Source organism: Sabethes cyaneus, chromosome 1, assembly GCF_943734655.1.
Source record: "Sabethes cyaneus chromosome 1, idSabCyanKW18_F2, whole genome shotgun sequence".
Lineage (NCBI taxonomy): Eukaryota > Metazoa > Arthropoda > Insecta > Diptera > Culicidae > Sabethes > Sabethes cyaneus.
This window is the reverse complement of record NC_071353.1, coordinates 129,767,426-129,780,062: the sequence shown is the minus strand read 5'-3', so window position 1 is coordinate 129,780,062 and position 12,637 is coordinate 129,767,426. Positions and strand designations below refer to the sequence as shown.

General features: G+C 39.7%; 1 protein-coding gene across 1 annotated transcript; it reads right to left on the bottom strand.

The window, feature by feature from the left end:
• Positions 1–1,043: 1,043 nt before the first annotated feature.
• On the bottom strand, positions 1,044–10,070 carry LOC128740537 (methenyltetrahydrofolate synthase domain-containing protein). Its single transcript, XM_053836088.1, has 6 exons — positions 9,855–10,070; positions 9,583–9,685; positions 8,968–9,129; positions 6,569–6,775; positions 5,964–6,330; positions 1,044–5,894 (listed from the first exon to the last, which is right to left on the bottom strand). The coding sequence occupies exons 2-6, from the start codon at positions 9,647–9,649 to the stop codon at positions 5,060–5,062; spliced, it is 1,638 nt and encodes a 545-aa protein (XP_053692063.1). The 5' UTR covers positions 9,650–9,685; positions 9,855–10,070; the 3' UTR covers positions 1,044–5,059.
• Positions 10,071–12,637: the final 2,567 nt, after the last annotated feature.

Genomic DNA, 12,637 nt, shown 5'->3' with positions numbered 1-12,637 from the left:
TTCTTCGTAGCAATACTCAGCTGGATTGAGTGCGTCCTTCCCTGATCTTAGTTTCCGCCGGGGTTGGTAATCCGAACTTCGCTAAGGTTGCTCGTATTTCGGCTAGCACCATGAGAAGATTCTGGTTTCTGGATAAGAGACTGAGAATCATTTTCTTTTCTTTTATAACGGCAGTTTTTCGAAGAAACGAAGGGAAATGGAACGACGTGAATGGGAAAAGTTGAAAATTAAGGGTCGTTGAAACCTAAATTTTCTCGCAGACCTTTCATGGTTCCAAAAGGTGCAAAAGCATCACTTTTCAAGCGTTAAGCATAGCTACGAATAACTCCTCCCTTCCTCTCTCTCTTTCCGCTCTTTCACTCTCACTCTAAAATTTTCATCCCTTCGTCAATAGTAAAAAGAACTACCGTTTCAAAAAATATTAATCATTTTTCAGTCCGTGGTTGCAGTTGGCTTGCCAACCATGGAACTTATCCGGGAACTTTGACTTCTTTTTTATTTATTAGACTCCCGGGGCGCTTTGTCAATCGAACGAGGTAGGTACCTATAATTCTTGTCCTGGAATTTGTTCGAAAACGATGTTGCAGTACATTTCATCATCCATAACGATGCCATCGGTATTTCGTCAGCTTCGTTGAGCATAGCTTCGTCTCCAGATTTTGTCTTGAAACTTCTTAAACCAACCCTCTTCTTTACGTTCCGGGCATATAGGATTGAGAAACTGCCATTTTCCCGACGATTCTCGATGACAACTTTGGGCTCGGTTTGGAAAGAGCCATTACTTTGGAATAAGTTTCAGGAACTGCTGCATTTGCTTTTCCGGATCTCCTGTTAGGCATCAATACACTAACTACTGTGGATAATTCAACCAACAAACATGTTTGTTTAAGAGTAGCTTATTCGACTATTGTATATCTAATACCCGTGGAACAAACGCTTGATCAGCTATTGTACAAAAAATGTTCCTTGGGTAAAATACAACGTTTTTCGGGCGGTCACATTTCTTTCCATGGAAACAGCAAAAAAGCCAAACATTAGGCGTAAAATATTTTATTCAAAAAGTTTTTTCTGTTATTGTTCATTTTTCTTACAAATGTTGATTTTTTCCTTAATTTTCCAGTATCAAACAGGTTGTGTGTTTTGTGGTTGTGTTCAATTGTTACCGTTTGTTTTGTTGTTCGGCTAGTTGTTTGAGTTATGAATCTAGAGCTTCTAGAGCTCGGGCCTCTCGCCGCTGTTCTTTTTTCAGGTTAGCCTTTTCTTTCGAGTTTTTTTTTTGTTGTGAATGCTTCTTCTTCTTCTTGTTGCTTCTTTCGTTTATGTTTAATCCCTGGGCGTTTTGTTTTTTTGTTGTTTGTTTTTTGTTGTTCTGATTAGATATTTCAGTGTGGTCTCTATCCTTTTAGAGCTTCCGATACTCTTCCTTTTTTTCTTGCAGCTCAAAGCTTAACATCAAGCCCCGTTTTTCTGAATGTGCTGTGCTACACAAGCTCGCTCCATTTTTCTGCTCTGCTTGCTAATTTCGGAATTGGAAAATTGCTTTTTGGCTTTAATTCTTTTTCCTGTGTGTGTTTGTTTGTTCGATTGGTGTTTTCCCGTGGATCTGCTACGAACGCTGCTGCTGGTAACAGCAGCTTGGTTTGATTTTGTTTTGGAATAAACAGTGAAAGAAGTTGTTTTTTTCGGGGGATCCAAAGATACGATTTTTCAACATTTTTTTTATCATCAACCTTTTGCATTTTACGGCCTAGTTTTATTTTCTCTTGTTCACATAATAATATTCATTTGCGTATTTTCTTCTTGCGGCAGCGTGCGCTTGCACCAAAATGTACTAAGATACTAATTTATTTGTTTTACTTACTTTTTGACAGTGGGGGAAAGGTGTGACACGATTTAAAAAGATTAATTATTCCGGTGTCTCCGCCGTGTGATAAAAACAAAACCAAACAGACACGGACAGCGCTCGACTGCTTCGTTTTTAGTGATTAGTAGTTGTTTGTAGTGAGAAACATTTGTTGGGAGGTCGTGAAATTAACGGTAGCCTAAATAGTGAATGTAACGCTGTGGTATTATGGTTTAGTTTTTGTTAAAAGAAAACGTTAGCATACAGTAAACCTTACTCTTATACACGGAAAACAACAAGGAAGTGAAGCTTTCACTTCCGATCGTGTAGCTCAAACGAAGGTCGAGTCAGATTAATATTATTTACTCTTGCGTCGATCGTCTCGGAAAACTTCCCTTCCAGTTTGCTCCTTATTTACTTGCTTGATTTGTTTCATAGATGTATTATAATCAATTTTTAAACCTACGTTTCATTTTGTTTTGTGTGTACTTTTCCAAGCACGCTAATTGTTTTTATACGTTTTGCTTGCTCTTCTTCCTCGTTATCGTTCGTCCCTAGTGTGTTTGTTGTGTGGGTGCTTTGCGCAATCCTATTAACCTTACACTCTGATTAGAATTAACGCGGCATTGTGATTTTCTTTCTTTTACTCACTCGTTTGTAAATGTTATTAGTTGATCTGTTTTTTTTTTCATCTTTTTCTTCTTTAACTTACCCTATAAGCATTGTTCTAATGCAATGAACCGTTGTTCAGTGAAATCGCATGCTGCAAAACCGTTACGAAACTTTATAAACGGGGTTCAAAATAAACGTTAATAGTACAGCACACATGCGTAGTTCTGCGATATTTTTAATTTTTTGTTCTATATAGACTGCAGAAATCAGCAGAAAACTAGTTTGCGCCCACGGCTTCTGTTAAAACTGTTCAATCCCAACAACAAATGACACTTTCTCTTTCGAGAAAATTTGTAAAAATGATTGATAGCTTGATTATCTGGGCCATTCTAGTTGAGTACTATCACATGTGTGCTTTTTTGTTAGTTTTTTTCGGTAATTTGCAATGATAATGACATATGATTCATAGGTAAAATCGTTATACGGATTCGAACAGTGCTCTCTGGTTTTAAATATAGGTACTAGTTCAATATTAGGAGAGAAAACATGACAAGGGCGAGCAAGGACCTCTTTGACCATACTTTAATTGGTTGTTCCGGAGAAACAACAGGTCATTCTTTTTCGTTTCGTTGATCGCCCTTTTTTTTCTCGTCACCGATCGAATCCTGCTCATTAACCCTAAAATCTACGTTGGCATGATCGGGCCGTGGTGTTTGCTCTCTACTCTTGACAAACACTCATCAAATTGTGGTTCTACGTGAATACTTCACGGTAGCGATTTGCCCGATCAGCCACACGATGACGTTCTTACATAACTTTCAACCATAAACTAATTGTTACAATTTTTTCATTTAGTGTTTATTACTTGCTTCAATTTCATTATGATTTTATCTTCGTTCGATAAACTAATTCACTGCATTGTAGATAAAGGTAAGCTGCTTTTCTCGCGTATTTTATAACCTTTGTAATGCTTAGAAATATTTTTCCTTTCTGGCCTTCTTCTAAATCAGAGCTTCTACACTTGTTGCGCATTTGCGATCCTCCCGTGTTCGATTGAAAACGTGGCTCACAAAATACATCTGCCTTTCTTGAAAATGTTTCCTTTATCCTCTCAAGCGGTGAAGGCGACCGCTTCTGGTTTTCCTTTAACAAACTAATTTTATCTTTTTTTTTCTTTGTTTGTTTCGCTGATTCGTCGCACTTAACGTAATGCAAAAAAACAATCATGTGTGTATCATGTGTCAAATGATAAATAACCTAAAGAATATGTTTTGGATCTAGAGTACAAAAAACGCCTGCCTTTGCGTTACTTTGCCTACACGCGTCAATGTACCGTTTGCCCGTTTTAATGTATTGCTCAAGTGCAAAGAAGAAAATTACCCTTTTTGCTATTAACACCATAAATGAATATTATATAGATATAAATAGGCATCATGCACATGTGTGATTCTCTCTCTCTCTTTCTCTTGACAATATGCATAATATTTCTCGGTCAAGTGACCCTTCTTCTAACCAGGAAAAATGTTGATTTCATTGCTTGCAAATCTCAGTGTTACGTTTGATTCTTCTATATACCAGCAGTGGCTTAAATATAAATATTTCAATCGTTTTTGATCGTAATTCATTCAAAAAATGGTCGCTCTAACACATGATGATAGTATTGTTTTGTTTTGTAGTTGTAGTAATAATAATAATTCATTGGTTCGTCAATCGTTTATCCTTCTATAGCAGGAAAAAGAATTGCTTATTTTCCACTAGTAAAAAATCTTGGCTCCTAGCGGCACATTATCCTATATTTCACACACACGATCGGGTTGGTTTTGTTGTTTTGTTCTCTGGTTTCGCTTCGCACTATAATATCGTCTCTCTTTCGCTTTCGACACAAAAAAAGGAGGCAAAAATCGGATTTCGCGCGCACACCGCGGCGGTTTTCTCGCTCTCTTCCACTCGGCTTCTTGGGAACTTATTTTCTTTTCATATAATGTGAGTGAATGTACGTTTTGAGATATTGGAAGGGAAAGCTGATAAGTTCAACGTAATAACAAATAATCTCTATCTGGAAAAATATCTCCTAATGTAAGTAACAGAAAAAATAACATCTGCTCGATTGGTCCTTTATCAGAAAAAGGATAGAGCGCCCAATTTTCAAACTTGTTGCAATTAGCTAAAAACCAGCAAAGCCTTGCAGCAACGAGCGCTTTCTTTTGTGTTGGTAAATAATTCCACGTCTTATCCCTTCTTTTTTAAGCATTTTCCAGCGGTAAATCCATGTGTGCCAGATTGCGACCAACAGCGAAAGTACTTTCGAAAATGTCTGGATAAGAACTTGGTTGCATCCAAGCGGTGACGACGACGGCGCGGCGCCGACAGCGTAGGCTTCCTCCTTCCATAGTAAAAAATATTATCTCGAAACAACGTGGATGTGAGGGAAACTAACTGACAAAGAGATTGGACGACACGTTGGCCACGACGAAGACCGCTTCCGGCTACGGACAGGTTCCGAAACCGGGAATCGATTCTCTCCGATATTTTGCACTCTGTTCGCGCTGTATTTTCTTTTTTGTTTTACCTCCCCAGCGCTTATTTTAGGTTTTCTGCGCCGGCTTAGACAGACGTCACATCCGTCGTCTCAATCCGACTGCCCTCCAGTACTGTTCCGTTTGTGGTGGGAGCGCTTGGCGAGGAAGCGTCACCGCCACCGCCGTCTTTGCGCTTCATAATCTCGCAGGTCAAGGTCACCTGTTTCGGTTCACCCACGGGCTCACCCTCTTTCTCACGCGGCGTCACAGTAAACGTCAAATTTTCCAGCTGCTTCAACAGTTCCGCTCCCTGCTGCTCGTCGTTCTGATCCTGCTTCTTCTGGAAATGCAGGTAGCACTTACCGTAGAAACCATTCCAGGTAATGAAAATCGGATTGCAATCCCGATTACGCAGCTCCTGCTTGAGGTCCTTAATTCTCATCGAGCGGCTAATATTCGTTACTCTTATACACAAATCCCGCTCGACGCGGCTAAATTTACGCTCGCCCTTCTGATTTCCACCGCGGCGATCACGACGCTGTCCTCCTTTCTTGCGATCTCCGCCTTCACCCGCATTTTCTTTCTTGCTGTTATCTTCCCCTTCTGATCTCTCCGCACCGGATTCACCCGCTTCCTTGCCGGATCGTCGTGGTCCACGGCGGAAATTACGGGGCTTGCGTTTATGCTGACGCTGTTTCGATTTGCCGTCCTCTCCTTCGCCATCGGTTTTATCGTTGCCATCGCCGTCATCGTGACTTTCGGCCGTACCGTTCTGTTGCTTTTCACTTACCCTTCGATCGGAACGTCTTCGTCGGCGATTGTTTGACTGTGGGCGCAGGAATGACCGCCGCTGGCGTGCCTTCTGCTGGTAACTTTCCACGTCAGTATCTTCTGATTTCAGTTCAATGACCTTGCCCGACCTGAACCAGAAAAAAATTAAATTACAATTAAGTGAATTGTACTAAATTAAGCTGTTCAGATTCACTTACTTCTCTTCTCGTTCCTTAATTTCCTTCAGAACTGGAACGATCTCAAGACGTCTCGACGAAAGCAGATTCCACTCGATACCGGCGGGGCGCGTCAGGCGCTTTTCAACGCGAATCACTTCGGTCGGTGTCACAATCAGGTCCAGCGGTAGATCGTAGGTTTTGAACAAATTTTCCGGCAATGTTTCGTACACCTGCAGGTCGTGAACTGTGGTCACGATTAGGGTGTCCTTCGTGATTACTCCCAGATATATGAGAATGCCAACGTCCAAATCTACATAGCCGTTGCCTTTGCCGATTCGGTGGCCCAGTCTGTCAACTGCACAGGATCCCACCACAACCATATCCAGCTTTTCAATACCGTTGATATCTGATGATAGAAAAGAAAGTCATACAATAACTGTCATCAAACTCAATCCCTTGTCACCAGCGGCGACTGTTTGCATCGCTATCAGCAGTGATGACCTCTCGCGGCTATCAAGTTCACTTCGCAGCGCGGCGTTTGTTTACCTTCATTTTGCGCAAGGTGTTGCAAATTCTCCAGCACGCTTATCAACACACCCTTTCGAGAGCTATCACCAGCAACATACACGAATGAATGAACTTACCGATTTCTTCGAACGTGTCCTCGCTGCCCTGCAGTTTGATTATCTTCTTCTGGGTAACCAGGTCCAGCTCGTCAGGGTTGCAGTTCTTGATCTTTGCGTACACGTTCGGCGATTTCTGAGCTGGCGGTACGAACAGCGTTTTGTGGTGTTTGACTACCTCCAGCTTGATCGGTTCCTGGGCCATGTCAATGTTTACCTTGATGGAATCTGCGAAAAAATGAATGTTTTAATCAATATGTTTCACTTAAATTTTTTATGCTGTTAGAATCAGCGCTAGGGTAGATGCTCCAGTAATGGAGGGATTATGTCAGGGGAAAGTATTTAAAGACAATCAGAATACTCAATTTACCAGTTTCCAATTGAACTATATGATAATATGGTGCGCCATAATGTTGGCTTTATATACATACCAAAATTATACCATTCTGTTGGTTAATATATCTAAAATATTGCTTTTACTGACATTAGTCTGTGCTCCTAAAGTAGTGGCAATGTTCCTATAATAGTGGAAAATTTGCCTATAATAGTGGAATTTTATTTACCGCCCTTAGTAACGCTTGCAATGTGCATGGCAGCTGGTGGATAACAACGTAGGCTTGTTTAAATGCTATGGTTTGTTATGAATTTCTTAAGTAATTGCACCGTTTTGGTCTACTCAAAAGGAATTTGTAATTTATGCACCAACATCTTAAATTTTAACTATATACGTTAGATAAAACTGTCCACAAATATACATTTAACAATCGAAAATTGATATTCTGTCGACATGATACTAAAATTCGCCAAAATTATGAAATGTTTCGAGTTTCCACTATTACTGGTACACCCACAACCACTGGTACATCTACCCTAGTGGAGTTTAGACAATACGCTATCAGCAAAGCTTTACTTTATGTCAATTTTAAGAAATTACCAACATGGAAGTTTAATACGCTAGACGAACTGAGTAATCATTCAGTGCAAAAACTAGTGCATTAACAGCATATAATGCAAGAAGATTGTTTCCTAACGTCGTTTCTGCAATTCAATTAACATTTTTATATATTTTAATTCACATTAAGATAATATTGTGTCGCCAATCCGCCAGCACTATATTGTGCTTCCGGCAAACGATTTTTCTTCCTTACCGTACATTAGTCTCCTAGTGTCGGAAATAGCGCGCTGTATAGCAAATGAGACGTGCTATACAGCGCACTACTTCCGACACTAGGTTTAATGCACGGTACGGAATAAAAATCGTTTGCCGGTTTTCGGAAGGCCAATATAGTGCTGCATACGCAATAATTATCAATAATCTATCCGATTAGAATCAATAATAAATCAGCTTCAAAAATGGCAAATTGTTGATTGATGTTTGATCGGTTTTCTAATCTTATAAGCAGAACTGTCCTGTTCTTTGTGCCGATTTTACTTATTTAACTGTGTCATCTCAGCCAAGCAAAATTTGATAAAGCTATGTACTGCCGCTGGAAGCATATCTGTCCCATGTTACAAAACACGAAAATGAGAAAATCGCACTCAAAGTTAAAAAACTGATTTTTCTAAAATTACTTAGTTTTGATGTTATTATTATGTTAATTCTTTGAGAAAATGTTGAAAAACTTCAATCAATTTTGTTATACCTACAACCCGAAAACATTTTATATTAAATGATATATGCAGTGAGACAAATATGCGTCTATTTTTTCAGTGGGACAAATAGTCTTTAAATTTTTCTAGTTTTTCTAGTGTAAACACCATGTTTTTCATTCATATTTTAAAAATACACACCGAATTATAACGTTAGACAACAAAATGTCAAAAATGACGAAATGTAACATGGGATAGTTATGCTTCCACCGGCAGTGTATGGGATTACCAAAAGAATTGCTAAATTAACTATTGTTCTATCTTGTGTATTTAGGGCGCCCTCCCGTGACAAATACCGCTCTATGTGAGCACTCAGTAAAACCGGAAGTGCGCCGTAAATACAAAAGATAAGCCAATACTTAATTCAACAATTTTGTTGATGGTAATGTTGTGTAAGAGCCTCAAACATATATTTTCAAATTTGGTGTTATGAAGGTTCAAAAGGCGTTATGCAAATAAGTAAAAATAAGTAAATTCGGAGCACAAAGAGCAAGACAGCCTAGCTTATTACTATTTTAAACAAGATGATGTGTTACAAATCAACATCCTCCTACATACTATGGAATGCAAATATTAAGCTCAAGACAATAAGAATTGAAGTGATAAGACCCTAATGACAAATCAAATTTAACGTTGATAACCGGTACTATCAATGTGTTGTAAAATGTAGAGCCACACAAAACCCATAAAAACCAAATTGCCGCAAAAAATTTTTTTTTCCAAAACGGATGAAAGTAGATATTTAGTGAATATCGTCCTAGAATACTCACTTGCATTTTTGAATTCCTCCGTTTCGGCGAGCAGTTCGGCGGCCTTCTCGGAACCAACAAAATTGGGAATCTTGTTGAACACGGAGTAGCGCCGCAACGGCTTCAGTTCCTTTATCTTATGCCATGTTTCCAGCCGGATTGTGCGTTTGGTTATTTCTTTTGCTACAAAAACAAAAAAAAATAAAGAGAAAAAAAATTAGACAAACAAAAAAAAAAGAAGAGAGGTTAGGTTTTCACCTCGGCTGCTACCTTCGGGACTGGAAAAAGCAAACAGTAAAATGATGAACTGATGAGCAAAGCTACTCGAGTGATGAGGAAGAGGGGTGGGCGGAAAGAAAATTCCTTTCTTGTTACGAAATGAATACTTTCTGACATCACCTCACCCGATGAGTTTTAAGTAAAGTTAACTTCACTTCTAAGCTTCTCAAATAAAGCTTAGCGAAAATAGAATAAACAAATGAAACTGTCCGATCTGATTTTTGAACATGATTTCACTCATCTGTCCTGCTTCTCACTTCTGCCCAAAGGCACAAGCAGCAAAAGTGGAAAAGAATTACACAGCCGCATGTCAAATAAGGGCAACAAAGCGTAGCCCTCATTATGTTTCATACTCACGTTTGTCTTCCGCTGGGACCGATTGTTCCGTAGCTGGCAGTGACTCGTTTTGGCCTTCCGTCGCCATTTCGTTCCAACAATTGATCGGAAAACTTCCTCGAATCTGCAAACCAACACACGAATGAGCAATTAAACTTTAGCGAACGATGTTTGCTACGATCTGCACAATATTCCGCGCTTTAGAGGAAGAATCGAGTTTTCCACTGCATTTTTTTTTTCGCTCGAGCTGACCTCATCAACTGTCAAAGAAAATTCACCATCATTTTGCTCACCTTTGTTTGAAACGTAAAAAAACTTTACGTTTTCCTTCTTCAGACGCCTCGAATTATCGAAACAAAAAAGGGAAAGCCGAATATTTAACAAGAATTTCCACCCGTGAGAAAAAACTAAGCACTTCTTTCACTGACAAAAACTTTTCGCGGACTGTGCTGCGCTGCTAGTTGATTTCAGATTCAGAATCACTCCTGCCTACTTCGTGTCTTCCTCTAACAAATCGTGAACGCAAACACTGATAGGCGTCACTTCCGGTTTGGACGAGGTGAATTGTGCAACCAATGGTGGGATCGGTTGGATGAATAGTCAAGCGAGCGAGATGGAAGATAGCTTTCAGTCCAACGGTAGAAAGGAAACAAAAAATGGGGCAGTGCCAAAAATGAGCGTACCTCAAGAAATACTGCATTCGTTCGATAGTGGTGAGTATAAATGAGCAGAGACACCAACCACGTTAACTGCACTCGGTAAAATTTTCTGTATTGTAATAAATATTTTAATAAATATCCCGCATTTTGCACCTTACTGAACACCGCAGTCTAAAAGTGCGACTGGCACAAAAACTGCGACAATGCGAATGCTGTGAGTGAGAAAGAGAAAGAGTAACAACTACAATGTTGCTGTTTTGTTTTGTCATATACATTGGCATTAGAGAAAATAATCTGGATTAATCCAGGTACAGCTGCAAAGCACAATACCCAATAGAAAATTTTGACAGATGCTGTTTTACGCATCTATCGACGAAATAGGATGCCGAAGAAATCAACCTATTAATCAACCGACTTCGTCGGATCGCGTTGGGTGGTTGTCTCCGTCACCCGACGCATTGGTATATTTAATCTGTTACCGTCGGGTAACGATTAAATCAGATGATGATCGATTTACTCTGTACAGAATGATGTTTTGACAGCTAAGTCTGATTGATTTTTGAACAAGGCCAGTTTACTTCTAATTCACTTGTTCTTTATTTGAATAGCTAGGTAAGTATCCTTTACATAAAAAGACAGCTGCATTGAATTTGAAATTTATCGCTATTTTAGTTGGAATTTGGCACTGAAAATTATCGTGCGACTATTTTTTCCTATCGGATTGTGGAGCCACACAACGGAGATAGAGGTTAGGTTCAGTAACAAGCTGCTCTTGACTCGGTTTATATCTTCCTTAAAGGAACTCCGTCCGGATCTGCGTCGCCGTCAATGAGGCATGGAATCGAAAAGGTCCTGCGACAAGTTCATCTCCTTTGTCACGATGGGAACGGATTGGTTCTGCGGAGGAAATTGATCGATTGGCTTCATGAAGGATGAGCAGGTTAGTGAAATTAAACTATAGGAGTCAATATAAGTGTTCATGTATGTTCCGCAGAAGAGAGAAATTTCTTCAATGAACAGCTTTTTTCGATTCCAATTAATTACCTTTTGATCGTTACAGGTTGTCATCGCGCCGACGTCGCTCGTGCTATTTCAAGCAGTCTTCTTCGTTCAACTCGGTCTTGGGCCGCTGGTCGCCAATTCTCAGAAGTCGAAAGTCGCTTTTAAACTGGTCGAGCGATACCGCACAGTGGGCATCTCTGTTCCTGAGGCAGGAGGAGTTGTTGAAGAGGGCCACTTTCAGGGCATTATTAGGAGCATTTTTATTAGAATTAGGTTTGGTTTTATAGACTTCAATATAATGCTCAAATTGATCCACCTATTTTGTCTGTATTGATAAATTTTATGTCCCAAATAATCGACCTATTTCGTATGGTTCCGTAGGTTACAAAATTTTCTCCATCGATTAATCCACCTATTATGATGATTTGCGTATTTCGTCATCTGATTCCTCCACCGATTTGATCGGCTTTGGTAGGCAAGTTAACTACATACACCAATTAATAAACGTATGATTTACGTATTTCGTCATCTGATTCCTCCACCGATTTGATCGGCTTTGGTAGGCAAGTTAACTACATACACCAATTAATCCACCTATTTCGTCGGTATATTGACAAATTTTATCTCCCGATTAATCAACCTATTTCGTTTGGTTCCATCAGACACCTTTATTTCGTCACCCGACTAAACAGCCAATTTAGTCGGTTTTTGTCGATCGATTAAACATACCGACGAATCGGTAGATCGCCCTGTTAAACTCCCATAAGCGTCGTTGCAACAATCGGCCGATTCGTCGGGTCCAAAATCGGGCGATTCAGCCGACGCGAACCTACTAAATCGGGGGAAAAGTAGGGGGGATTTTTTATCGGGTATTTTCTGATCTTTGGTCTCAGTTTTGCTGGCTTTTGTTGAAACTGAAACTCAAGGGGTTTCCAACAGCTATGATTACTACGCACCTTTGAAAAAAAGTTACTTTCGATTACTTTACTGATTACCTCTGATTACCAGTAATCAATCTCTTGTGATTACTATTCGCTATGACGGCGCCGCAGTGGAGACACCTACATTAGTTTCGAGTATGCGTGAAGCGGAATAGCGATTTGTTAAAGAGTGCAAAAGACAGAAATATGTCGGAAATAATTTTCACGCATTCAGCTGCGGGCAGTTCTGTAAGTGGAAAAGAGGTCGTGCGGTGCCGTCATTGCGAATAGATTAATCATGATTACTAATGATTACTTAAGATTATTGCGACATTTGCCCCTATTTAGACTACCCCGATTTACACGATTATCACAGTCGAATCTCGCACACGATTTCGCTCGTGAAAAAGAAGGGGAAGAAGTTTAAAGAAGTCAAACCCATTAGTAGATCAAACTAAAAGCCACTCTTGTGTCAGATTAACAGTGCAAAATGCG